This window comes from Papilio machaon, chromosome 15, assembly GCF_912999745.1.
Source record: "Papilio machaon chromosome 15, ilPapMach1.1, whole genome shotgun sequence".
In the NCBI taxonomy this organism is placed as follows: Eukaryota; Metazoa; Arthropoda; class Insecta; order Lepidoptera; family Papilionidae; genus Papilio; species Papilio machaon.
In genome coordinates this window covers 4,642,125-4,669,593 of record NC_060000.1, presented here as the reverse complement: position 1 = coordinate 4,669,593, position 27,469 = coordinate 4,642,125, and the positions used below count along the sequence as shown (strand labels likewise).

Below are 27,469 nucleotides of genomic sequence, written 5' to 3'. Positions count from 1 at the left end.
TAAAAACATTAATTAGATAATGTGACAGACCACTTTAGATAACAGAGCCATATGCTTCGATCCCAAATAAAAAAAAAATAGTAAATTGAAATATAACTGTATTACTCCAAAAAATACAGTGAGACACTGTTTAGCTAAACACGTGTTTTATTTAACCATCGGTGATTGTTATTATGAAGTCAACGTTATATTTTTATAATAAAGACTATATTTTTCTTTTAAAAATGTATTAGCAAAACTGCTTAAGGTATATCTTGTTATTAATTTATCAAGGTCACTTTTCGGAAGCCTACGCATAATCATATTTAATGTGTCAGCTATCTGTACAAGAGCTGATTTTTTTTAGCTAAAATGTAATTGAAACATTGTCTAAGTTTTTATAGTTGGACCCTAAGTACTTTGTAGAAAACGTAAATGGCATTTTAAAGCTTTTTATAGTTTTATGTAGTTGTTTTTATAAACCTGGGGTCCACTCAACTTAGTAAGAGTACATTTAACACATATCACCTACAGTTTGCGAGCTTTATGAGTTCTCTGTCAGAACTGCCATGATATCGAGTAATGAACGACTTATATTGTGAATGCACTGTTACAATTACACTGTCTAAGTTATAATTGAAGATAATTAGATTAGTGTTCTATACAAAAACATTAACCTCAAGTCCATTGAGCAAATATTACAACGGATCGTAAAATTTACGAAACTATTACTTGTACGGTCTTCAGCTAAGTATGCCCTTACCTTAGTAAATAAAAACTGCTTTGAAATTACTCAACTAAGTTTAATAAAACTTCATTCTGAGTATTTTATAGAACTTAAGTTTTTGAGTAATTGCAGAACTTAGCTAAGGAGTTTTATATTTCGAAAAATTTCTAGCGAGTCAGTTTAAAAGTTACTGTTTGAAGAGTGTTTGAAGAATATAAGTTCTAGAGCCTTTGAGAGCCAATTTAATTAAACGAAAATAGCAATTACTTACTATATATACCATATTGGATTTTAGTAGAATAGTATATACTTAACATAAAATGGATATAAAATACGTATACTTACTGAGGTCTTAAATCGATTTAATATGACACTATAATTAACAGACAATTTCAACAACTTCGATTTTCTTTTATGGTAAATTATGATTTTTTCTTTCTTACAAAGGGTTTTGGAATGTTTCATGAAATTATCTATAACTCTATTAATACAATACGGTTAATTTATAAGCATAATATGTTGACAATTTTCTTTTCACAGGAAAAAAAAAGTAAAGTCCTTAAATCCGATCGCAGATACTGAAATCAACGACGGATAAAATGAGTTCCTTTATGTTATTACCAAAAAAGAGCCTAACGATCAGGAAAATGTCCATCCCGAAAGAGTCGACCTTCATTAACTGTTTTAAATGATACCCTTTATTATAAGATGAGACCATATGGTTCAAATCAAACTGTAGGTTTTACGTTATCCTTATTGTTTTATTTAAATACTAGCAGACGCCTGTGACTCCGTCCGCGCGGAATTGAAAAAACAAAACATAATAAGTAACCTATGTGTTCTTCCAGCCTATGTTATACATTTGTGCCAAATTTCATCAAGATACGTTGAGCCGTTTCGGAGATACCTTCTATCAAACATCTAAACATCAAAAAATTTAGTAAAATTTAAATTATCCACAATAAAAAATCTATGACTGAGTCCTTTATTATTTTGGCAAAATTCTATTTAAAGTTTGAACCAATGTTCAAAGTTCAAAGCTTCATTATCACCGAGTAATATTTGATACTAGTTTTTTTTTTAATTCCGCGTGGATGAAAGTTAGCTAACGCCATCAAATAAAAGTGAATCATAAAGTTTTGTTGCAGTTTCATACACTATTTATGATTGAGTAGGGTTCTTAAAAATTATAAATTGGTGATTAACCACTACAAACAACTAAAACCTAGCTAAATTAAGTAGACAGAAATGGCAACACTGTGAGAACTAACAATTATTTAGACTTATACTTTATTACACCATAAAACCGTCGCCCTCTTTCAATTTGGCCGCTGTTATTTTATTGGTTACAGTAATAATATTATTTTTATTACTTCAACCGGCCCTGTTTGTTCATTACTTTATTGCTTGAACTTGCCTTTCGAAATGGTTTTGTTAATGTTGATAGCAGTTCAAGTCTAAGTTAATTACGATTAATGTTTGATTTCATTACGATTCCTTAATTATTTCACGTTTATGATAAACTAGCTTTCGACGGTGACTCCGTCCGCGCGGAATTTAAAAAAAAAATTAATAAGTATCCTATGTGTTCTTACAGAATATGTTCTACTCTACATCTACATCTGTACCTAATTTCATCAAGATCCGTTGAGCATTTTCGGAGATACCTTCAAACAAACATCCATTCATCCATTCATCTAAACATTCGCATTTATAATATTAGTAAGATTAAGTTCTGTCTTTTTCCTTGAAGCAACCATGCGAAGAAGAAATATGTATCATGAAATTCGTACATTTTCGAGATTATCAAAGGAATTACGCTTTCCGAGAAAGATTTTCACCTTGTTGATAAAATCACAGTAATTCCATCGAATAATGCTTACCTTGATATTTATGAGCTTTGTGAGCAACATTAATGTACGTCAGATGCAAATAAATGATACGTTACCGCTATCTCTTACACATTACGAATAAATGCGTTTCCTCGTCACGTGAGAAGGGGATTTAATGATTTATTTTTTATGTTGGTCAAGTGATGAATGAGTTTTGTGTACCAACATTGAAAAGTGAAAACAAATATCCTAAAATTGAAGGATACGAAAATTTGGTCAGTTAATTACTATGAGGTTTTGTTGATGCTAAATTAAAATATTTTCAGTAAGGTCGATGACCTATTGGATTAAAAATGACAGCTCAAAGTAACATATTAGAACTTTAGCTACTTGCATTTAGAGCCATTTTAATAAAAATCTGCTCCCTTATTCACACTAACCCTTGGTTATTGTAGATTACACGCGGTCCCCGTAAGCCCTTCACACTGTTTTACGCTTTGTTGCTCCAATTATGATAATATGCGTAAGAACACCTTAATTTAACAATTCGAACACGGTTTGATTTAATTCAGTTTGTGTTACAATTCGCTAAATTAGCATATCATCATTTCTAAATGTACAATTAAAAATAAAGGGAAAGAAAGACAAAAGAATATTACCACATATAGAACATAAGACGTAAAACAAGGCAGAAACCTCAAACAAAACAATAGATGCAAACTAACTAATAGATAATAATGATGTCTTTTATTTATGTTTAGACAGTTCATTTGTATATTATCACCTTATTAATATAACAGATATGTTTAAAATAAGAAACAAAATTAATACAAATTATTAAAAAATTACAAAAGTTGTACTAAACTAAAACAAAATTGTTTTAGTTAAGTTAAATGTTTGTCTAGAAGCACAGAACGCATTTCATGTAGGGTAAAAGCCGGATAGTTGCCTCGGACGGATACATGCCTCGGTTTCAAATGCTCTATGTTAGACGTATTGACTGTGTTTCTTTTTGATCATAGTTAAAAGCGTCCCCCTCGCAGGCCTTAGTGCCGCATAAGCCGTTGAAATAGGGGTATGTGTTTTGTCCGTGTGAGAAAACATCTTCCGCGGCGATACATTGACGAGCGCCAGAATTATATTGGTAAGTAATCTCGGTTAAATATTTTTATAACTGATTGCGATTTCAGTCAAAAATAAATTTCTTTGAGTTCATTAGAGTTTAAATTGCACTGTTTATTAGGTTTTATTGTTAAATATGTTTTATATATTTCGTAAATAAAAAGGGCAAGTATCCGTATCAAATCGGATAGTTGCCCTACTGTCTTTTGCGGATTGTTGCCCTGCGGCAACTATCTAACTATACATTGTTAACAAGCAAAAACAGATTTTTTTTCTTACTTATTTTTTTCATTTGCTTTTACTGTTTTTTCTTGGTGATTTTTTATTTGATTTTACCATAGTTAATCTAAAATAAAATAAATACTCAACAACAAAATGCCGAAATAGGTGTGAGGCAAGCTGAGGGCTTATCAATTCAAAGAGCGAAGGGTCTAAGCAGAGCCGAATTAGCCAAATTTTTTGATCTGCTCATAACCGTCTTAACTGATAACGATTTGCTAGATAAGCCGGAGCGAATTTTTAATATGGATGAAAGCGGTGTCCAACTCAACAATAAACCAGGCAAGGTATTGACCAAGAAAGGTACTAGAACAGTGAAATCACTTACTTCCGGTGAAAAAGGAGAAACAATTACCATTGTTGCGAACCGAAATAAATAATAACATAACATTTTTATTTTGGACACTTATTTACTATTTTGGAGTCAATTATTGTTTTATTTTATAATTATAATTTAACTTTAAATAATACTTAATAAAAAATTGTATTTAATAATTAAAACTGATTACTTAAATTAACATAAGTTCATTTTTATTTGAAAATAAAAACAGACGGGCATCTATCCTCACATTGGGCAAGTATCCCCCCAACCATTTTTAACGTTAGGCTAGTATCCGCCATAGTTGGCAACTATCCTCTTTTTTAGAGGTCATATTAAAGTGGATTTACTTAAAATTTATAATATTTATAATTTTTTTATAGTTAGGGTATGTTAGAAGATTAATGAACTATTATGGAGAATACACTTTGAATAAAAAATGTAGTGGTACACATTTTTTAAAGGAGATTTTTAAAAAGTGTGGCAACTATCCGGCTTTTACCCTATATTGTCTATTATCTGATTACAAAATAAAATCTAATCATATCAAATTCATTTTCTACAACAAAACCTACCTTTTTTAATCCTATATCCCAGCTTTGGCGCCAAGACCCCTTCTAATACAGATACAAAATTCTTTGTGACAGATTACAAAGGAATGCATAACTAACAAAAGGGACAACCCTAATTCTAATTCAAATCTCGAAAATTCATTGCAGAACCCTCGAAATTTCTGAGTCGCGGTGGTCAAAGTAATTTAATACTCGACTTTTGAGGGGAACACCAAATTTTATTCACAAAAGCCGTTAAAAATACAATTTTAACACGACGCTTATGGTATTACGATAATTAAAACTGCAATCAAAATTATGACAAGAATTAAGAATACCGTGAATTAACAAAGTATCGATATTTACACATTTGCGGTTTGCGACACGCCTCTGCTACTCTTTGATAACTGTGGATGCCACCTTAAACCACAAATTAATGTCTTCAATTTAATACCTTTGTTTATGCAAATAATCATTATAACTTAAGCATTTAACACTTTGCAGAAGCAACCCAGTATTTGGTTGATATCTTGACCTACATAGCAGTTCAAAGTTAGTTCCCGTGAGAGAAGACTCGAATATCGGAATTCTATCAGATTAAGCGTTAGGTCAAAGCTCAGCTACTTAGAACATCGTAATATCATCTAATAAATGGACGTCGTTTCGTCGCCAAGGTGAGGTGCGGACGTGTTTGACTTTTCATACGAGTTTTGCAGAAATATGAAATTGCTTCATTTCTGAATGGGAAAGCATTTTAAATTTAATATTATGGAGGGTAACTTGTTGAATTTTTAAACTTAAACAGAGATGCGACAAGAATAATGTCTTCGCATTGTTAAATATGGAAAAAATATTTTGTTTATTGTCCTATTTTATCTTTATGTTCTTACTAGCTGTTGCCCGCGACTACGTAGCTAATGTATTCTCTACATCTATGCCAAATTACATTAAGATCCGTTGAGCCATTCCATCCATCCATCCATCTAAACTTTCGCATTTATAATGTTAGTAAGATTTTAACAGATGTTGTTTTTTAAAAAAAATGAAACTAAGTATTCTGTGTAAAGTGAAATATATTGATGGAACATTTTATAACACAAGTCACATTGAGAATAGATATGTTCGCCATGAATTTTGCAAGTGACATTACGTTTAAAATATATAGAGTGCTTTGGCTAATCATTATATTTCTCTTTAAGTAAGAACTTATGTACTGCCTCTTGAAAGTCGTGAGTTCGATTCTCTTTCACCCACGCAGTGTTACAACTACTCATTAATTACTCAATGCTACACTGCTTAATTCACACGTCTGCTCATCTTGAATTTTAACACGTTAACTTCGATTTTAAATGAAAATAATATAAAACAATGAGATTGTTTACATTATGTTGACATTATAAGCAATGTTAGCTACATTGCAAACATCCATTGAGTTGGTTTAATTATTATTTAGCGATGATTTAAGATTGTGTCATTATCAAAAAACAAAATAAATATAATCAAACCAGTACTAGTATAAATTTATGAATAATTTCTATTTATAACAATGGTATTAAACATAAAAGAGGTCAGTGATCTTAAGGTATTTTAAAGAGGGGTCGTTTTGAACACTGTTGTTTAATTTTTTGTTCCCATTGTAACCATTCTTACACACTTGTCCCATTCTTTGCTTTATTCTTAAATGAGTGCGTTATGTTTCGAAATTCCGTATAATATTTGAAGCGATATTTGTAGCAATATATAATGGCCGTGTGTTTCTGAATACAAAATTCGGCTGAAACACATGTTATCACCGTTTTGTCAAAGAAAATGATAGGGTTGAAGATATGTTTTATTGATTATTGGTCTCAGAAACCATCGGTAAGTGCTACAAACATTTACAATTAAAGTAATTTCGAACTTAGTTAACGATTTCTGCAACTGTTTTTATTGCTTCCTACGACCATTCGTTTTCTAAATGGATATAGTCACTTAGATATCTAATGCATACTTAAATATTAGACGATAAGAAAGTCCATCTCCGATGTATGAATATGTAAAAATGGTTCTAGATTTAAACTGATAAACAAAAATATAAGAATTTAATTGAATAATAACTAATTATAACTTCTAAAAACTTTGTCTACTTTCATACATGTTTCGTGGAACCCAGAAAAGTCGTCAACCTGTAAGCATGCGCTTGTTAATTTGAAAACTTTACAATAAGGAGTTAACTGTGTGAATAACAGCATCCTTTTATTATCTATTGTACTTTTGTGGGAATACATCTATGCATATCAGTGGCACTGGGTCACGGGATAAAGACCATTGTGTTAATTCAGTGTCCAAGAGATAAATACGAGCAACCCCTGTTTGAAGCCCGTCTTAGAATTATGTGGTGGTCCATAAAAATAACAAGTTCGTGACCATCACCCGTTTATATCTCGCTAAGATATCGTCTTTACGCTAAACTATAGAAATAAATTATAGTTCCCTTATATGGAAGAACGCATTTTTTCATATAAGTGGATTTTAAACAAAATTTAACTAATTTATTATATTCATTGTATTTGAGAAATTCACAAGTGTAGTGCTTAAATGCATGAAAGACCTGAATTCATAAAATGAACTACGAGTCACTTAGGCTATGTACTTTTGATTTTATTGACAAGAAATCATTTATTACTAGCTGTCGACTGCGACTCCGTCTGCGCGCATTAAAAAACCTTAATAATGGCATGAAAAATAGATAGTAGCCGATTTTCAGACCTACTGAATATGTATATAAAATTTCATAAAAATAGGTCAAGCCGTTTCAGAGGAGTATGGTAACTAACATTGTGGCCCGAGAATTTTACAAGATAAAAATTATCATATAAAAGTATACTTAAATGTGCAAAACAAAAGTCGGTCAGGTCAGGTCTAACATGTCTAACATGTCGTAGTTCTCATCGGAATCTCGGTGAAATGAAACAAGATTTAAAACTAGTTGCAAATGTAACAATTGAACATCAGGTGCGTAGTCCGCGGCGGCATCTGCAAAAACCGGATTCGCGGGCATCTAATACAATATATCTATGCACATCTAAGCTCGATTTATACATTACTGATGAAGATGTGAATAATTTAGATTAAGGTTGTTTATTACTAAGAATCAATAAGTCGACAATGGCTATTGGTTTTATTTGACTAAATTAATGTACAGTTCTAGATATTCACTGAATTCATATCCCCGGCGATCTAGGCCTTTAAAATGTTTGTTTTTCAAAAATCTAAAGATGTCATTTCATGAAATTAAAAACCACAGTACTGGTTCAAATCTCTTCTAACAATCAGAATTATAGACACTTTTTTTGTAATTGCATTGTACCCTGTTTAATAATTAAAAAAAAAATCTCCAATCAAATCATTTTATTTAAAGTAAAAGTTAGGTCTATTGTAGAAAGAACGTCTATCAAATACATGCTATGCGAAATACTTAACTAACGATGTAAACATGTTCACTACAACATTTAATTTTTTTAACTAAATTTCTTTTTCATTTCAGGTATGTCTCATCAAATGTGAAAAACTCGTGAGTTATATCGAACATCGCAAGTGTCAAGATTATCAGCCTCTGATTCGAATTAAGAATGACATTGTTGCACGCATAGTATTGTTAGAGACAAAAATCAACACTGTGCCGGTGTATCGGCGCAGCACTAGACATGTCACATATCAACGCTTACGTCGCCTCACTACAGCTATCTGACACTTGGTTTTGAAAACTTTAGCGCGCAATTCACTCGAGATGATCTTGACTAATAATTTTCTAAAAGTTCAGAAGAGGGATATTACCCAAACTCACAAAGTGATTTTGTTGCATAAAAGAATCGTATTGTTTACCGGAGAGTAAGATTTGTAAATTTGTAAGGATATTGAGAACTTCGAGTAAATGGTAAACTTAAAACGCACACCAGCGTGAAAATCTTCATATTTGGTGAGATTGTTCCATGTTTCTAATTATCTGTACAACATTATTTACTGATTTCTTAATTTGGTGATTTCTAAAAGACTTGAAAACATTTTCCTAAAGTCCGTAATCGTACAATCATAAAGTCATATTACGAAAATTGTTTTATTAACAGACCATGAAAAGACCATTGGAACACAAAATCAAGATTTGTAGTGTTTATTTCTATTTTAATGTTTGATTTAAAGGTTTGGTTTTATGGTTTGTCAAGACACAAAAGTTTGTGTAAAATATTAAAAGTGCCTTTCATTTTAAAACAAGGTATGATTTATGTTGAGACACAAAAGTGGTGTGTAAAATAATATGAATCATACATTTAATATTAAGATTATAATTTGGTTAATAGATAAAAGTTTTGTGTAGAATATTTAAATATACTGTTGGCTTTAAGACAGTACTTTTAAAGACTACAGGTTATGTTATAATTTAACAGGATAATTAAAAATACTTTTCTGTATTTTAAGACACACAAAGAGGAATAAAGAGAAAAGACAGTCAAATTGAGGTATTAAAGGAGTTGGTACAAAAACTAAAATACAAGTCAAGGGTGTATTATGTGGAATATAATTTTGAAGTTGTGACAAATATGCATGAAAAGATGTTAAAATGCAATTGCACGGCAAAGATAAGTGGCTTTGCCAAAATATGAATCAAGGACCCCATGTATTCATTATGTCAGTTGATGACAAATTTAATTCAAGTGTTTCCATTTGTTAAGAACAGTAGTAGTAGTTAAGACTAGAGAACATGCCAATGAAGTTAAACCAAAAGGTGAGGATTCAGTAAAATTTTATTATGACAAACTTGGGATTGGCATGGCACATGTCATGTAATATGACAGATAGCATGATTGTTCAAGCCATTATTGGTATAAGCTGCCGGATGTCCTGGCATGGATACTTATTCAATTTGTACTGCGGTAAGATCAAACCAACATTTATTATATTTTTAGTGTTGATGTTTAATAAGACAAGATCAGGTTTTTCAATTAATTTAAAGAATTTTCCTAACAACTGAAATTGAGAATATAGATCAGTTTATTAGTGAGGGTAAGGTAAAGCAGAGTTCAGTTTATTTTAATTTGTGTGTCACCGGGATACTTCTGAATTAAAACTTGATTTTATTGTTTGGTATGTCATGACATGCTTGCCCTACATGGTCATGTGATGAATGTTATAGATCCATAAAGATACTTGGTGTTTGAGATGACAAGAGAAATCGTGTAGATCGAGTTACCGCCTAAGGGTCCGAACCTGCGCATATCGCGAGCAGCGCGCCATTGAAGCGCGTGTCGCGAGCAGCGCGCCATTGAAGCGCGTGTCGCGAGCAGCGCGCGATTGAAGCGCGTGTGGAGAGCAGCGCGCCATTGAAGCGCGTGTCGCGAGCAGCGCGCCATTGAAGCGCGTGTCGCGAGCAGCGCGCCATTGAAGCGCGTGTCGAGAGCAGCGCGCCATTGAAGCGCGTGTCGCGAGCAGCGCGCCATTGAAGCGCGTGTCGCGAGCAGCGCGCCATTGAAGCGCGTGTCGAGAGCAGCGCGCCATTGAAGCGCGTGTCGCGAGCAGCGCGCCATTGAAGCGCGTGTCGCGAGCAGCGCGCCATTGAAGCGCGTGTCGAGATCAGCGCGTTTGTGAAAGTGCCTGTCTACAATCAGCGCGCCTGAGCGGTGCCAGTTTACGATCAGCGCGCCTGAGCGGTGCCTGTCTACAATCAGCGCGCCTGAGCGGTGCCTGTCTACGATCAGCGCGCCTGAGCGGTGCCTGTCTACGATCAGCGCGCCTGAGCGGTGCCTGTCCACAATCAGCGCGCCTGAGCGGTGCCTGTCTACAATCAGCGCGCCTGAGCGGTGCCTGTCTACAATCAGCGCGCCTGAGCGGTGCCTGTCTACAATCAGCGCGCCTGAGCGGTGCCTGTCTACAATCAGCGCGCCTGAGCGGTGCCTGTCTACAATCAGCGTGCCTGAGCGGTGCCTGTCTACAATCAGCGCGCCTGAGCGGTGCCTGTCTACAATCAGCGCGCCTGAGCGGTGCCTGTTTACAATTAGCGCACCAGTGAAACGCGTGTGGTGAGCAGTACGCTTGTAAAGTGCCTGTCGTTAGCAGTGGCGCTTGTGGAGCGCCTGTCGCGAGCAACGGCGCTTGTGGAGCACCCGTCGCGAGTAGTACGCTCGTGAAGTGCCTGTCGCGAGCAGGCCGAGGCCGCGAACCTGTGGAGAGTCTTGATGTATAGACGTCATGGAGTACAGGGTGCACGGAATGCCAGGTATTTGACATGGTAGTAAAAATAATAATAATGATAACTTTTATTTCAGACTCATGATCGATATAAAAAAAAAAAAAGAGAAAATCAAAGATTGCCTATGGGGCGTATGATTAATAAAACTTTTATTTCAGACACATGATTGATAAAAGAGAATCAAAGATTGCCTATGGGGCGTATGTTTAGCCTCAGGGCGTATATGTTGCCTCCGGGCGTATGTTTTGCCTATGGGGCGTATGATTAATAAAACTTTTATTTCAGACACATGATTGATAAAAGAAAATCAAAGATTGCCTATGGGGCGTATGTTTAGCCTCAGGGCGTATATGTTGCCTCCGGGCGTATGTTTTGCCTACGGGGCTAAGTTGTGCCTACGGGGCTAAGTTGTGCCTACGGGGCTATATGTTTGCCTCCGGGCTGTGTTTTGCCTACGGGGCTATATGTTTTGCCTACGGGGCTAAGTTGTGCCTACGGGGCTATATGTTTTGCCTACGGGGCTATATGTTTTGCCTACGGGGCTAAGTTGTGCCTACGGGGCTATATGTTTGCCTACGGGGCTATATGTTTTGCCTACGGGGCTATATGTTTTGCCTACGGGGCTGTATGTTTGCCTACGGGGCTATATGTTTGCCTACGGGGCTATATTTTCTGCCTACGGGGCTGATTTGCTTTTAGGTCCTTTTTCTTGGAGGTGTTCTGGCTTTTCATGGCGCTTGGGACAGCGTGTAAAACGATGCAGCAAGGATCAATACTCCTTCGAGGACGAAGGAAATGCAGGATGGCCGAACTGTTAGAGACAAAAATCAACACTGTGCCGGTGTATCGGCGCAGCACTAGACATGTCACATATCAACGCTTACGTCGCCTCACTACAGCTATCTGACACTTGGTTTTGAAAACTTTAGCGCGCAATTCACTCGAGATGATCTTGACTAATAATTTTCTAAAAGTATTAAGACGTTAATCGTTATTATAACGTAGTGTTTTTAAAAAAAGAATCTAGAAACGGAATAATGTCTATAAACACGCAATGTGAAAATATCTCATGCAGTGTAAAGTATTTATTTTATCTTTTTATTAAAAATACAGAGCACATATTTGTTTTTTTTTTCGAAAAAATTTAGTAGGCTACGACCCAGTATTGAGTTTATACTTAAGACAATAACTATGACTTTGGTTAATTGGCCTTAGTCAGAAACTTAACCTAATTTAACGTTCACAAGATAAAACATTCAAAGAAAATTTAATAATTACATGTCTAATATTTCATTCTACACGTTTTATTCGATGAACAACTAATTTTTTAATTCAACATAACAAATAAATCCAATAAATAAAAGCAAAGATGCCAAAAGTTCTCTTTTATAAAAAACTCCCAAAAACCCATTGAAGTTAATTACATTGACTTAATTATACTGGCTATGATGCTATGAATGAAAAATGAGAAATAAATATTTACGGTACTAATCTCTATAAACGTAAAGGTCATTGCTTAGAAATGACAGCTTTTGCTTTGTTCCGAATTAAACGTACCTGTTGTTATTCCTTACAATTCATTCTATCTCTTTTACTGATTCGAATCCTTACCAACGTTACCAACCGCAATTATCAGCGCCCAAAATGCCAAAAATCAGATAGGCACAAAATATCACGGCTTATAGCCTATCCACTTAATAAATGTCAGTGATTTACGAATATATATATTTTCATATTTTAAGGTTGTAAATTATTTTCAACTTATTTTTTATGTTCTGTAATCGATCAAAATTTAAACAAAACACAGAAATAACACAGGTTAGGTTTTATCTAAACTTATTGGTGAGAGTAATATATTCTAACTTATCTTTCATTTATTTCTTTATTGTTCATTGTCACAACACTATTTGTTTTACACTACGAAGTGCGCAAATTTTACAGAACATGAACTATAAATTTGCAAACACTATAATACACCTTTCACTTAATGTATTTAATTTAATTTTTTATCACTATTCGGGCAGGACTTAATTCGTGCACAATTTAAACTGTTCCGTCGAAATGGCGTCTTCAGCGGCGTCAATACAATACAGGATCTTTATTTTATAAATTTCAATATTATCTAATATATAAAATTCTCGTGTCACAGTTTTCGTCACCGTACTCCTCCGAAACGGCTTGACCGATTCTCATGAAATTTTGTGAGCATATTCAGTAGGTCTGAGAATCGGCCAACATCTATTTTTCATTTTTTTTAACCGCGCTCGGACGGAGTCGCGGGCGACAGCTAGTATTATAATAATGTTATTAGTAATTTTAAAATTTATATTTGGAATGTGATTTTTCATTGCTGAAGAAACAAAATAAATCTTATTCCCGTAAATATTGTAAAGCATTACTGATGTTTTATTGATTTATTTATATTCGAATTTTAAACAAAGATAGTTCTGGAGGAAAATAAAATTTCCTAGTGACCGCGGTGTTCGGAAACATTCCGGCGGAGTGCTTCGCGCTCGTTAAAAACAATTTCCAATATCCAATTATTTCCACAGCAAGCCTCCGACGTTGGAAAATTATAGAGGAAGCGCTTCGCTGAAGACTCCTTCATTTTGAAGTAATTTACTCCCAGTTTTATACAATCAAGGCAAGCACTTTACATTATTGGTACGTTTTGTATTTACCAACAAGAGTTACAGTAAAACGTATAATTTCTATAATAATTATAATTATTTTTATTCAATGTACATAAGTTCAATCAAGGACGTTAAATATTATTCTATTTCGGTGAAATCTATTTTGACGCCTCACAATGCAATTACGTTAAAAATTTGTTATAGCAACATAAATACGTGTTGAATTATAAATTTACTAGCTGTCACCCGCGACTCCGTCCGCGCGACAGCTAGTAAATTAGTAGTAGTACTAGTCCAGAAGATGTTCTATATCAATGCCAAATTACATCCAGATCTTTTGAGCCGTTCTGGCGATACCTTATAACAAACATCCATCCAGCCATCATTCCAAACATTCTCATTTATAATATTAGTAATATAACCTAAGTTATCATATAAGATTTATTTTTGTCACTTCAATAAAATTTCAAACGTCCATCTTAGTTTGAATTTATCAATCTTTTCTTTAAAGTTTTCGCTGTCTTCTGAACAAAGGTTCATAAAATGTATTGGTATGAAATATATGGTACATTTATACCGATTTAATAAGTTAAATAGATTCCATCTAATAAAAAGATATCTGTAAATAGATGTGCGTATACATAAGAAAACTAAATCTGTCCGCTTAATTTTATTCGATTTCAAACGGCAACCCTATTTACTACCTATCATCATATTAGGAAGAATAGTGTTTGTTGTTTTTATCCGTTCCTTCTTGTACAGGTGGTAACATACTAGTACGATGACCTCGATCTGCTCGCTGCGGGGCGCCACAACCCTCCCCAATTGTCGACAATCACGTTGGGTTGTTAAATTGGGAGATTGTAAGATCTCGATAAAAACTTTTCTAGGGGTGCACTTTAACGGATTAAATGTGGTCGTGTCGATTAGATGTACGATTGGCATAGATTATAAGCAATTTATGGTGATTTTTACTTTTTTCTTAAATTTTTTTGAATACACTGCCCTTATTTAATATAGAAAAAGTTTGTAAAATAGCAACTTACTAATATTGAATATTGATAGAATTTATGGATAATAAAATGGATTCAATGGATTTATTTTTAAACTGACAATAGAGTTATTGTTTTTTTTCTACTTTAGACTGCTATTAAAATTCATTTAAGAAATATTTAATAAATTTCACAATGATATTATATTTTTGCTATTAACTACAACAATTTACACGTTAACATTTGTTTATTTTTAGTCGGGAGCGAATAGCATCAAAATATAACGTAATTTACCAAATGTTTGATCACATTGCTATGATTCATACATCGATGCCGTTACAATAATTACATTCGAGTATATTTTATCAGAAGCTTTTGCCTGAGATTTCGTCCGCGCGGACTTTAAAAAAAAAACTTAATATGACTTCCAACAATAATTTATCTATCGTCGATTCGAAGTTTTCTAGTCACAATCTCCATCTACTTTTTCATTTACAATATTATAAAAAAAAATTAGCAATATAACATGTTGCAATACAAGTTTCGCATTTTAGGTAACTTGGTAACAAGTATGATGCGCTTAATGACTACGGTAATAACTCTTTGTCAGGCGCTTGCTTTTAAATAGTGCAGTATTTATTGCAAGCTGTTTGAACACTACAACAGTACATTGAATGCAGAATGTTGGTGCAGGTTTAGTACAAACGTAAGCATTTGTATGCGTCGCGAAGTTGAGTAGAGAGACGAGTCGCATCAATATGACTGACTGACGAACAGTTCCCAAACGTTGTTAATATTTCGGATTGGTCCCATTTCGTAAAAAATATAGCTTACAGATAGATAAGTATGATGTACAAGATGCTTACTTGAACTTCCAATCCCTGTTGCAAATAACTTCACAAGTGACACGTTAGACAAAACGAAAAATATATAAAAAAAATCAGAAGTACCTCGCTTTGGCTTCGTAATGTCAACGACTGATCATGAACTTTGTTTTGTTTTTATAATCTGCATAATTAAATATTAGATTAGAATCAACTATTCTCATAGAAGAAAAAAATAAAATTGATATTTTATTTATTGTATATATTATTATGTCTCCAATTTCCATATACATTAAGTTCCTAATTCTACATTATGATAATTTATGTGTGAGATGTAGCTGGTTTTATTTTTAGCTGACTAACATGTTAATAACATAGACCTACGTATTTAGAAATTGATTCGATGAAGACATAGCTGATTATAGTTATCATCTACTGTCGTCTTTAAGTAATAAATGTAATAAAATAATATTCGGACCTGTACATACTAAAAATGTAAAATTGAGCATAACGAACTTCTCAAAAAATCCGATTATGAAATTTTCTAATGTGACCTCAGAAAAGGGCGGTATACGAATTTATAAATTCAACATGGAAACCCTAGAGATGGATGACTAATGTACAAGAAACGATGTTCGAAGTTGGAATACTTTACCTAAAGTGGAAGGGAAAGGGATAGTTGGTAATGTTATTATCAAGTCCATAAAGACGATACATCATGCGTTTTGATTGCTTACTTTACCTACTTAATATCTTAGGATGTTAAAATCACATTATTAGTATAAAAGTTGGTCAATATGACTTTAAAATATCCTGGTCATCTATAGGTCATCTATTGATTCGTAATAGAAATTTAAATTTTTTATTCGAATTTTAAACTGCTACAATTCCGGTATGCCACGCGTGTATGCGCAAACGCATTGCGTCTAGCGGCAGCGGGGACCCGCACGAGCGCCAATCAGAGAAAACCGTCAGTTGAATTTTAGCCGTCGTTCGTAGTGTATGTGTCTGTTGTCGTAATGTAACGTATCGTGCGTATCGGTTAAACTAAAATTGTTGACATTTTTAATTTTGTGTGATAATGTGGCTGTTGTTTCGTAAGACATTTTTAATTTGATGGATTATTATACGATTGAAACTTTTATTTATATTTTTTTGTGTATTGCTGGATTGTTTACTATGGTCATCGTAAGCGTCTTTAACAGGTCAGTGGAGCTACCGTCCTTTTTTATCATTTTTTCGTTGCATGTGATATGTGTGAATGTTTGTTTTACTAAACTAATGCAGTGATTGTTTTGTGTATTCATGAAAGGAACAATTAAATAATACGTCGATTTTAGTTATCTGCAATCATAATACGGATGTTACATTTTGCGTTACGTTTCATTAGTTCGATAATGTAGGTAAAGCACAGTTTACTTATGTATTAAGTTATGTATAATGCACATAATGCTATATAACATGAGATCTGAGTTTCCGAGTTTCCTTTCTTGCATTGGTTATAGAATGGGCTGACAGGTAAAATGATGGTAGGGAATATTTGCGGTACATTTACATCTGCATCGCGAGATATTGAATACTATATTTGATTTAGTTATCGAACACAGGCCGGGCTGCATTCGTATGCTAGTTAGATATATTATGTTACACTTATAGGCTAACGGGAACTTGTTACTAACGATGATTTGTTATCGCCATTTCTAGTTCTTGGAATGTAATTATTATTGTTTAATTATAGGTCTATTGTGATCATTTGATATTTATTTAATTGCTTATATATTGGAAGATAAAGAATATTGTTCAGCGTAGTAGTTAACATTTAAAATGATGAAAAAAGGACTTGTTATAGGTACTTACCTAATTCCGTAATATCATCGGATTGCAGTAGGTATAATTGCATTGTTGGCCAGTATCATTTTGTTTTATGAAAAGACGCTAAATTACGTATTGTTTCAATTATTTTTATTACTTTTCTTCCTAAATTATGTAAATAATTGGATAAAAAATGAACGTGTATTTTTAAAACTAATTATCTAGGAATTAGTTTTTACTTAACAGGTGCGATTGGTATCGTATTATGAATTTCTTACATAATTTTCATAAGTTAAAATTACAATTTCGTTTAAAAATAAATAAAAGATCCCCCACAATACCATATCCAAAACTAATATGAAAATTAATTAATAAAATATTTCTTAAATATTCTTTGATTAATGATAGCCCTACGCTATAACGAGGGCTGCGCGTTCGCAGTAAACCACATCGCTCAGTAACATCTGTCATCTACTATGAAGTACCCCACACGGTCTCATCTCATCGGCAGATGTCATTAACACGTCATTACTATTTATTTAGAGACTAGCGATCGCCAGCGACTTCGTCTGTGCAGAACTAAAAGAAGTAGCGTATAACATTCCCGTTTGCATCAGCTTAACTTCCCGTCAAAATTGATCCAGAGATTACCCCGAACATCGCGGTCTTACGGACAGACATGCACACAGATAGACAGACAAAAATAAAAAAAAAACTTTCTTCATTATAACCAAATACATCACGTGTACGAAATATATTTTTTTCTCGATATTACACACTTCAGTTTTATTTATATGTATAGATAGATGACAAAAAATTTAAACTTGCGGTATGTTACTTATAGTAGAAATCGCACTACAATCCCGTGAAACTTGTGTTGGTACATATTGTCATCCCTTTCCTTCTTTTTGACGTCACAGAGACGACAACATATTAAAATACAAGTGTCACGGCAGTCGAATTCTGCAATAATAAAGTACACTACACACTAAGGGTCCGTTCACACAGACCGGTGTGTTTTGCATTAAAAATCTCCTCCGTTTTTCGTCTCGGTCAGTCTGAACGGTCCTTCAAACTGATATAAATAATAAAGTAGTGTAATTGCTGATTAATGCAATTCCTAACATCAGAATACCTTAAATTTTAATTTGAGAAAAAAAATGAAGGAAGAAAAAGAAAGTTAAGAAACATAAGTAAGTGTTCCGAATGTAAAATTTTGTTTGAAATTGCTACTTTTTTAAGGAAGTGTAGCCGTTATAATATCTGCTTTAGTAACAGACACATGTGGAATGTTACGTTATAAATGCGTAATAATAATCTAATGCTGTTAGCCTTCATGTGTCCTAAAAAGTTTTTCATTGTCCAGATTAACTTTACAGCATTACGTCATAACATGTATGACTTATGTATATAATATAGCTGTCGCCCGCGACTCCGTCCGCGATGAATTAAAATAAATCGTAATACGTAGCCTACGTGTTCTTCCAGACTATGTTCTACATCTGTGCGAAATTTATTCAAGATCCGTTGTGCCGATCCGGTTCATTCATCCATCTAAACATTCGCATTTATAATATTAGTAAGACTATGTAACAACTTAATAAAATCTTTCTTACTTAAATGTAACCTCAAAATCTTTTTTTTCTTTTCATTTGTTAGTCAAGTATGCTTCTAATAATTGTTGATTAAAATAATTATAGGAACTCCATGAGATCATCAGTGCAATGACCAATGACCGCAAGAGCAGTGATGTTATTGTTATGATGCGTATTCATCGCTTGCTTCCGTACAAGTCGTCGCAATGCCGACACACTATAACGCGCATTGCACTGTTCATTTACTTACGATATTGCCTTTTTATTCCCTTTTTTGTTCGTTTCGCCTTCCTCGTTGGGGGTAATTCGAAAACGAATAAACCTCAAATACATTTGGTTAATTAATTTGGTATTTAATACTCGGGTATACGGTTGAAAATCGATTGCTTCAGTTTGTGGATATTTTGATGCGTTTCCGATTACGCACACGAAATGGAAACTGACTGATCTTTGAATATGTATGTGCATGCATAACGACGTCCGACTGCATACGTCAATAAAGGTTCGTTCACACTGCTAAATGGTGAGGGCATGTATATTCGCAACATGTTTTACATATCGTGTAGATGCATTTCTGCATTTTTATCTTACTTAAATTAGAGAAATTCTGTAATCAGTGTCCTCAAATGACAATCTCGCTTTAGAAACGAGTTCTTATGTACGACCAAAAACAACAAAATATTGGGTAATGTAAATAAAATATCATCCGAAAAATCGCTAATTTTATGATATAAACATTTTGTCCTTCTGCCTTTTTACAATTTAAATAATAGAATGTATTAAAGATTGCTTTAATAAATAGTTTTATATGGAATAAGACACTGTGTCATCGAAGGCCTTGTGGCTTAGTGGTTAGATGTTGCGATAACCGTGCGTAGGTCATGAGTACAACCAAGGCCGAAATATAGGCCGCAGAAGGCAAGATATTTAATTTCAAATTTTAAATCTTACTTATATCATAAATACGAAAATTTAGATGGATGGATGGACGGATGGATGTTTTTTTAGAAGGTATCTTCGTAACTGATCGTCATGAAATTGGGTACAGATGTAGAACATCTGAAAGAACACATAGGCTACTTATTAGTTTTATTTTCATTCCGAGCGGACGGAGTCACGGGCTACAACTTGTAAGTACGTAATGTTTTCACTTTCACTTATATCACTTTGTCCCAATGAAGGTGTCAATTTTCTAATTCAAAAACGAATTCAAACCTACATAGTCATATTTATTAAACTAAGGCAAATCAATTAACGTCTCCGGGTACGGCTAAGGCGGGGTACGGCAGCTAAACTCTCCCAACTCCCAGAAGAACACTCATAAAACCGCAATAAGGTCAAACGTTATAAAGTTCCACGAAAGATCTCGTGTAAACTTTGGTTAAAGTTAAAGTCATGCGTGTCATTGATTTCACGCGTTAGCAAAGTGTTAACATTCTGTTTAGAAGTTGCCAATTGATTAACTGGCTCTAATAAACAAGTCAATGGCTTTAAGTTCGAATTCTATGCAACTACTCAACTTCTAGCTTATAAATAAACTTTTACATGACAAGACCGTTTCCAAACTTACTTGTATCTATACTGATACAAAAGAATATAGAATTTGTTATTTTCTATAAGATCAATAAATATGAAAACGAATATAAAAATTCTATACCAGTGGTTTTGTATTAGCGAGTGGTCTTGGTTGAAGCTTAATTTCTAGATACTGTCTTACCTTCTTGAATAAATACAATGTAAACAGGGATATAGTAAAAAAACGTGAAAAGTCAACCCGCAGCCGCAATATCGAAAGGAATAACCTCTTTAAGCATACATTTTTAGTTCCATCCTGACAGATAATTGTAACATTTTACATATAGAAACATATTGGTCGACCACAAATCACCGATTTTATATCGGACGCCTAACCACAAGTTGTTATTGCATAAATGCATCGAACTCATGTAACCTTATAACACTTCAATGCTCATCAAACTTCATTATCTTCCATACATTCAAGCAGAAAAACGCACACGAACAGAAGTAAATTCTAATTCGTGCGTACCAAGCTGAAATAATCATGAGCAAGCGCTCATTAATTTAAGAACGTCTCACAGCACTAACCTCAATAAACTAACCTCAAATAAGCAGGCGGAATAGTCAAAGTATGAAACATTAACCTTATAACAGAATATAGCAAGTTCTCATGAAGTCTCACTTTTAATTATCATCTCAGTGTTGTTTACGGTACTGGCATATTATAATTTGTACAAATTAAAAAAAAAATAGCCGACTTCAAAACAAAAAAAGCTATCTCAAACAAAATGCGCTCAAAAGTAACTTAAAAAAAAACAATTTCAAACAAAATGCACTCAAAAGTAACGTAAAAAAACAATTTCAAACAAAATGCACTCAAAAGTAACGTAAAAAAACAATTTCAAACAAAATTCACTCAAAAGTAACATAAAAAAACAATTTCAAACAAAGTGCATTCAAAAGTACCATAAAAAACAATCTCAAACAAAATACACTAAAAAGAAACAAAATAATGTCATGAAAACTTCTTTCTTTCTTTCTTCTCTCTTTCAAAAACCCTCTAAACTCTAAAGAAAGTTCTCTTCTTTCTTGTAACATGTCTATATTGTATAATTATTGTTATTTCGCAGTCGGTGTCGGCCGAAGTAAATAGGTGACATTTTATATTTGAGATGTATTAGACATACTTACGTTTATGTCCCTACTTAGGCCGAAACCGACTCCAAAATAACAATAATTATACAATATAGACATGTTACAAGAAAGAAGAGAACTTTCTTTAGAGTTTAGAGGGTTTTTGAAAGAGAGAAGAAAGAAAGAAAGAAGTTTTCATGACATTATTTTGTTTCTTTTTAGTGTATTTTGTTTGAGATTGTTTTTTATGGTACTTTTGAATGCACTTTGTTTGAAATTGTTTTTTTATGTTACTTTTGAGTGAATTTTGTTTGAAATTGTTTTTTTACGTTACTTTTGAGTGCATTTTGTTTGAAATTGTTTTTTTACGTTACTTTTGAGTGCATTTTGTTTGAAATTGTTTTTTTTTAAGTTACTTTTGAGCGCATTTTGTTTGAGATAGCTTTTTTTGTTTTGAAGTCGGCTATTTTTTTTTCTTAAAATGTTTGTTTTATTTCTCAATTTTTAGTGAATTTGAAGTTTAATTACAAATTTCCTTAATACGTATAAGGACATAAATAAGACAAATAAAGAAAAGGACTTTCCTATTTAATATGTGTGTACTTCAATTCAAAAACTAATTTAGAATACACCAGATAACCACTTATCCTTTAAACAATGAAATAATTATCAAAATCGGTATACAAATTGAAAATTAACAAACTAATACATCGTAGCGTGCCTTTAATTTTGTCCAGCCGCGCGCCGCAGTAGCATTTTTCGAATGCGCGTAGTTTTTAATAATTTAATATCTTCCAAACTATTGATCAGAATTACATAGTTTAAAGACTAATGTAATCTGCATTTAATACTCTAGCCATCAAACATATTTATTTGGATAAGGATTCATATCGAATATAATATAATAGCGCCGTAAGCTTACGACGCTGTTTTCGTGTGCAATTTAATCGAAGTTTGTTCATAATAACATGGTTTTTGTGAGACATCCATAGATGATAGATATATGCCACCTGAGACTTTTATTTAGCAAATTTAAGGATCTATAATTACTCGATACATCATTTTAATGTAGGTCATATAGTTTGACCTACGTAAGCCCAGAAAGCAAATTTGTGCTATTCATTGTAACGCGATGTAGCATTTTACGTTTCCGCGTAATTTTATTCTTACGATATCTCCTAAACTATTAGACAGAATGATATAGTTTCAATTGCAAATATAATCTACATTAAATTCTCTTGATAATGAACATATTTATTTACATAAGGGTTAATACTGAACTTGAATAATAGCGTCGGAAATAGGGCATGAATTTAATTAATGTTTCTAAAGAAAAAAATGGTTATTGTGAGAAAACTATAAAAGATAGATAAATGCTATCGCGGACTTTTATTTAGCACATTTAAAGAGCTACAATTCGCCATACATCATTTTTATGTAGGTCCTATAGTTTAGCCTACGTAAGCGCTGAAAGCAAAAATGTCCCTAATTTCCGCAACAAATTTTGAAGCTATATTCAAAATCTACTAGTCTTCTAGTTATTTAAAAAAAAAAACAAAAAAATGGGACCCACCTGCAAGCACTTCCTTTCGATTAAAATAATTTTCATCAAAATCGGACCACCAGGGGCCGAGTTTCGCGGTAACACACATAAAAAAAAAAAAAAAAAAAAAAAATACAGTCGAATTGATAACCTCCTTCTTTTTGAAGTCGGCTAAAAATGAAATTTCTTTCCCGCCAATTGTAATTTGTTTTAGAATTAAAAAAAGTCAGAGTAATGACTCAATTGTTGTTGACTCGTCGAGATGGAATGGACATTTTCTAAAGGAGAGTGTTAAATGACGTATAGTGAATTAACGTAGTCTTTTTTTTGTAGTTTAACTTTCAAGGTGTTAAAATATTATTCATTGGCCCTTCTACGTTCGGTTCTGTTGCACCTCATGTAGTTCTATTATGGACAGTTTTGAAGAAATAAACAAAAATTACTGCAATTCGGTACAGACAACGTACATTACTTTCGTAATCATGCCGAACGGGAAAAGACCACACCTTTGAAGGTAACAACGCTGTAAAATGGCTGTTTCTTGCGAATTATTATGGAAATCATAGACCTAATTATTTCTGTCTCTATTACTTAGGATTAGGTACAATTAGAAATGCACAATTCGCATTGACTACATATTGAATTTTGTTACTGTACTGTACGATCAACAGCCAAAAGAAAAAACATTTCTTCAGAATTGAGAAAGTACAAAAATATTTTATAATATCGACTATAAAACCTCTTAGGGCCATCTATTGTACATTTCATTTGACCTACACTGGATCAGAGATCCTTTGCCATCTCCATAACTCACGATCCTTATTGTCCGCGTTGAAATTCGAGAGTGGGACGTCTGTCCGTAATGAATCACGTAGTGTCCTCGCCCACGGGCATATTTACCTCTCCAAGTGCTCTCGTCTCATTTGTTCGCGATCAATTTACACTGATATCGACCGTATTGCTTACACAAGAAAGCTCTTGTCACATACCTAAGGAATGTTGGAGGTCATTCCTTACGACCAACTTAATATGAAATTTATATTCATAACTAACTCGAGGCATCAATCAGGGTACATAACACATGCATTCTCGCTTTTCCCTCACTATTTTCAAACATTTTAACATGAATTTCTTAAAGGAACGAAAGTGCAAATTTAACTAAACTTGGAAAGTTAATGCGACATTTTATACGAGTCTTGGCAAACGCAATCCTTTTCGCTTTCACTGACGCCATTAATGTTCGTTGTTGCGGATATTAAACATCGCGAGTGATATGAGATCAAACGAAACAATCATCTCTGTAATGATATTTCTTTATGTTGATACTTTAGTTAGCTTTTATGGAATGTCAATAATATTGGTTTGGTATTACGCTTTTATCTTGTTTGTTTTATTTGGTCATTAAAAAAATAACACATTTCACATTCCTTATAAAGGAAAATCTAATCTATAGTGGTTATAGTAGAATCCTCCGAAGGACTGAAGGAGAAATGGATCTTTTAAGAAAATGCTACTTAAATAGAATACACCATAAATGGAATTTTACCCTGAAAGCAAATAATAATAATTGTTAAGTATAAAAATTCCTGATATTTCTTTCATCTTACTAATATTATGAATGCGATTAAGTTTTTTTGAGTTGCGGGCGACACAGCTAGTAACATATACAATTTACCTCAGTTTGACTGCAGTTTTTTAATATAAACAACTTTTCCTTGCACTTTAATTAGGTCAAATTTGTTCAACGCACGACTTTTTGTATTTAATTGCACTTTCGTTGGAATTTCTACGCTGAAATGATTCGTATGTTTTAATTAATATCTTGAATAAATAGATGTATAATTGTTGACTAAGTAACTGTATTTATAAAGGTATTAAGCGACAAATGGCACGTTTCTATTTGCCAATACGTTTGTAAGGAACAGATGTTCCATCAATTCGTTTCGCTGATATCGATGGGAATTTAATGACCGCTTGGTCACAAATACTGTTATATACGTTCAAATACCGCTACCGTACTGGATGAACAGTAATCTATATTGTGACTATACTTCACATTTCTCGATGATCTATAAAAGTGTTGAAAAAACTTACATTGTAAAGATACATGAAATGAGTGCAGTGCCGGAGGCCAAATTCTTTTCTATCCAGTAAGAAAAGAATAAGAAGGGGTAGTAGATTTGACACTTTACACGAGAAATATATTATTCTTCTTTCCATACATCCTCTCCTCTGTTTTTATTAAAGATGTCTATGGACAGTGAACCGTTCCGTATTTTAATGATAACAGGTGACTTCTCGTTTTCGGTCGTTCTTTATCTTTTTCTTGCCACGATCGCTTCTACGATTCAAATTTTGTTGTAAATTTAATTTAAATTATTTCTAAAACATATAATGCTAAGTCTAAACACCAGTAAAAATGAACCGCAAATTAGTTAGAAATTCACAAATCGCTGTGACCTAACAACGTGCCTTGAACTGACATCCCTTGTATTTTATCCCTGTCTATATAAGAGTTTGCATTTATGTTTCTAAACTCTGCGATACCGCCGTTGTTTAGAACAGGTTTAAAACGTAAACTAATACAACAAACATTTGTTTTACAAAGTGGTTATTTAGTAATTAGTAGTTAATTTTTTAAAAATGTTTAGAGTTAAAGAATGTGGACTTTTATGTGTTAAAGAGAAAACATACACCGTTTTCACGGGTACACCGTAATCTTGATGTAATAAATCAACGTAATTTAAGACATTAAACCAATTATCTTCGCATCTTATTCGTGTTAAAACGACGTCACGCAATAAACGCGCTTTACTCTCGACGCTACTGCAATCATTTATAACATGTTCACTGTTAGAATAAACTAGCAGACGCCTGTGACTTCGTTTATAATCATCATGATTAACTCTTTGCATTTACTGTCGTTGTAGCTGTAGCACTATATGTCGACCGTGACTCCGTCCGCGCCGAATTAAAAAAAAAACAGTAGTAAGTAGCCTATGTGTTCGCCCAGACTAATGCTCTACCTCTATGTCAAATTTTAACGAGATCCATGCGGTCGTTCTGGAGATACCTTCAAACAAACAAACATCCACATGTTCACTAAGAACGATGTAATTTCACATAAGGGAAGTCCTTTGCTCCTTAAATACAGTTTTCACTAGTTAAGGAGCCAAGGCAACATTGAATATGGTTAACTTAGTGTGCAATAATAAAGATTTTCATTTTCATTTTCATTTTTTCATGTATCCATCCATATAAACATTTGCATCTATAACACTATTAAGATTACTGTTTCATAGTTCGCTGTTGAATACATTTCTTCTGCGCTTTTAGACATTACGAATTTGTAAAATATAAACTTTGTGTGTAATAATATATTTAAGAAAAAAAATTGTCAATTCATCCAATGTCACTGTCGTAATTAACTTACGTGAATCATTGTGATGCATCACCTAGTTTAACATGGCTGTTAAAAAAAATCTTGCAGTTGTTAAGTAAGTGATCATTCACGCATACCACGTGAGTAATCACCACCTTTGTAACTAATATAATAACGATATTACGTTATGAAATATAACTAAATATCGATTGAGCGGAATGAATACGCAAAAATGCCCCCCAAAATGCGTTCCATATCCGTGCTTAACAATGACGTAGCCTATTATGCTCGCCATCTGTCAATAAGCGACCCAATCACCGCACTCGATAAACGTTTGCTCAGTTCCACAGAGTAGATCAATTGTCCGAATTCCATCTCTAGTTACAAGAAATACGAGGCAATAAATATTACTCTGCGCACGCGCTGCCGTTGAAAGTAATATAGCTATTATTGAATTCCACACACAGTTTTTTTTTGTTATTTCTGCACGACGTACGCCGCAATCGAATGACTTTATTTATTGGTCTAGCAGTAAAATCGGCATCAGGGGTAGGATTTACGATGAAGTTTATTTTGTTATGTGAAGGGATCCGTACGGTTCACTCAATGCGCCCTTTGTTTGACACTCGTTAAACTTAGGGTTGTCACAAATTGATTTGTGCATAGCACTAACATCAAATGTGGTTAACTTACGTCTTTTTCTTTTACTATAGAAAACGCATCATAAGATTAACTCTATATCCCTTTGTTACTAGTTTAGTAATAAATAGAAGAGGACAATTTTCACAACTGTGATTTATACGATTTATTATGTATGAACTCTACAATATTTTACATCATGTTTAGTTCTTACAATGTAAACAAATTAATACACTAAACTTCTAAGAAACGAATTAAGATATTTTTTGTAGAGTTCATTTCGTATCCATCCAAATATAAAGCCCGGCTTACATTACATCATTACTCGACTTTTGTTAAGCAACAAATACGCTTTTTATGTGCTA

General features: G+C 33.4%; 1 protein-coding gene across 5 annotated transcripts in view; it reads left to right on the top strand.

Annotated features, from left to right (window-relative positions):
* LOC106712169 (rap1 GTPase-activating protein 1) overlaps positions 1–27,469 on the top strand; it is a 209,200-nt gene that overhangs the window by 66,763 nt on the left and 114,968 nt on the right. For 3 of the 5 annotated variants that reach the window (XM_045681268.1, XM_045681269.1, XM_045681273.1), the window contains exon 1: positions 16,476–16,686. The exons of the other annotated variants lie outside the window; for them this stretch is intronic. Coding sequence is in view for 1 of the 3 variants with exons in the window: in XM_045681269.1 (XP_045537225.1) it covers positions 16,598–16,686 (89 nt within the window). In the remaining 2 variants the exon portion in view is untranslated. Of the gene's footprint in view, positions 1–16,475; positions 16,687–27,469 lie in introns of those variants that run through there. 5 annotated transcript variants of the gene reach the window in all.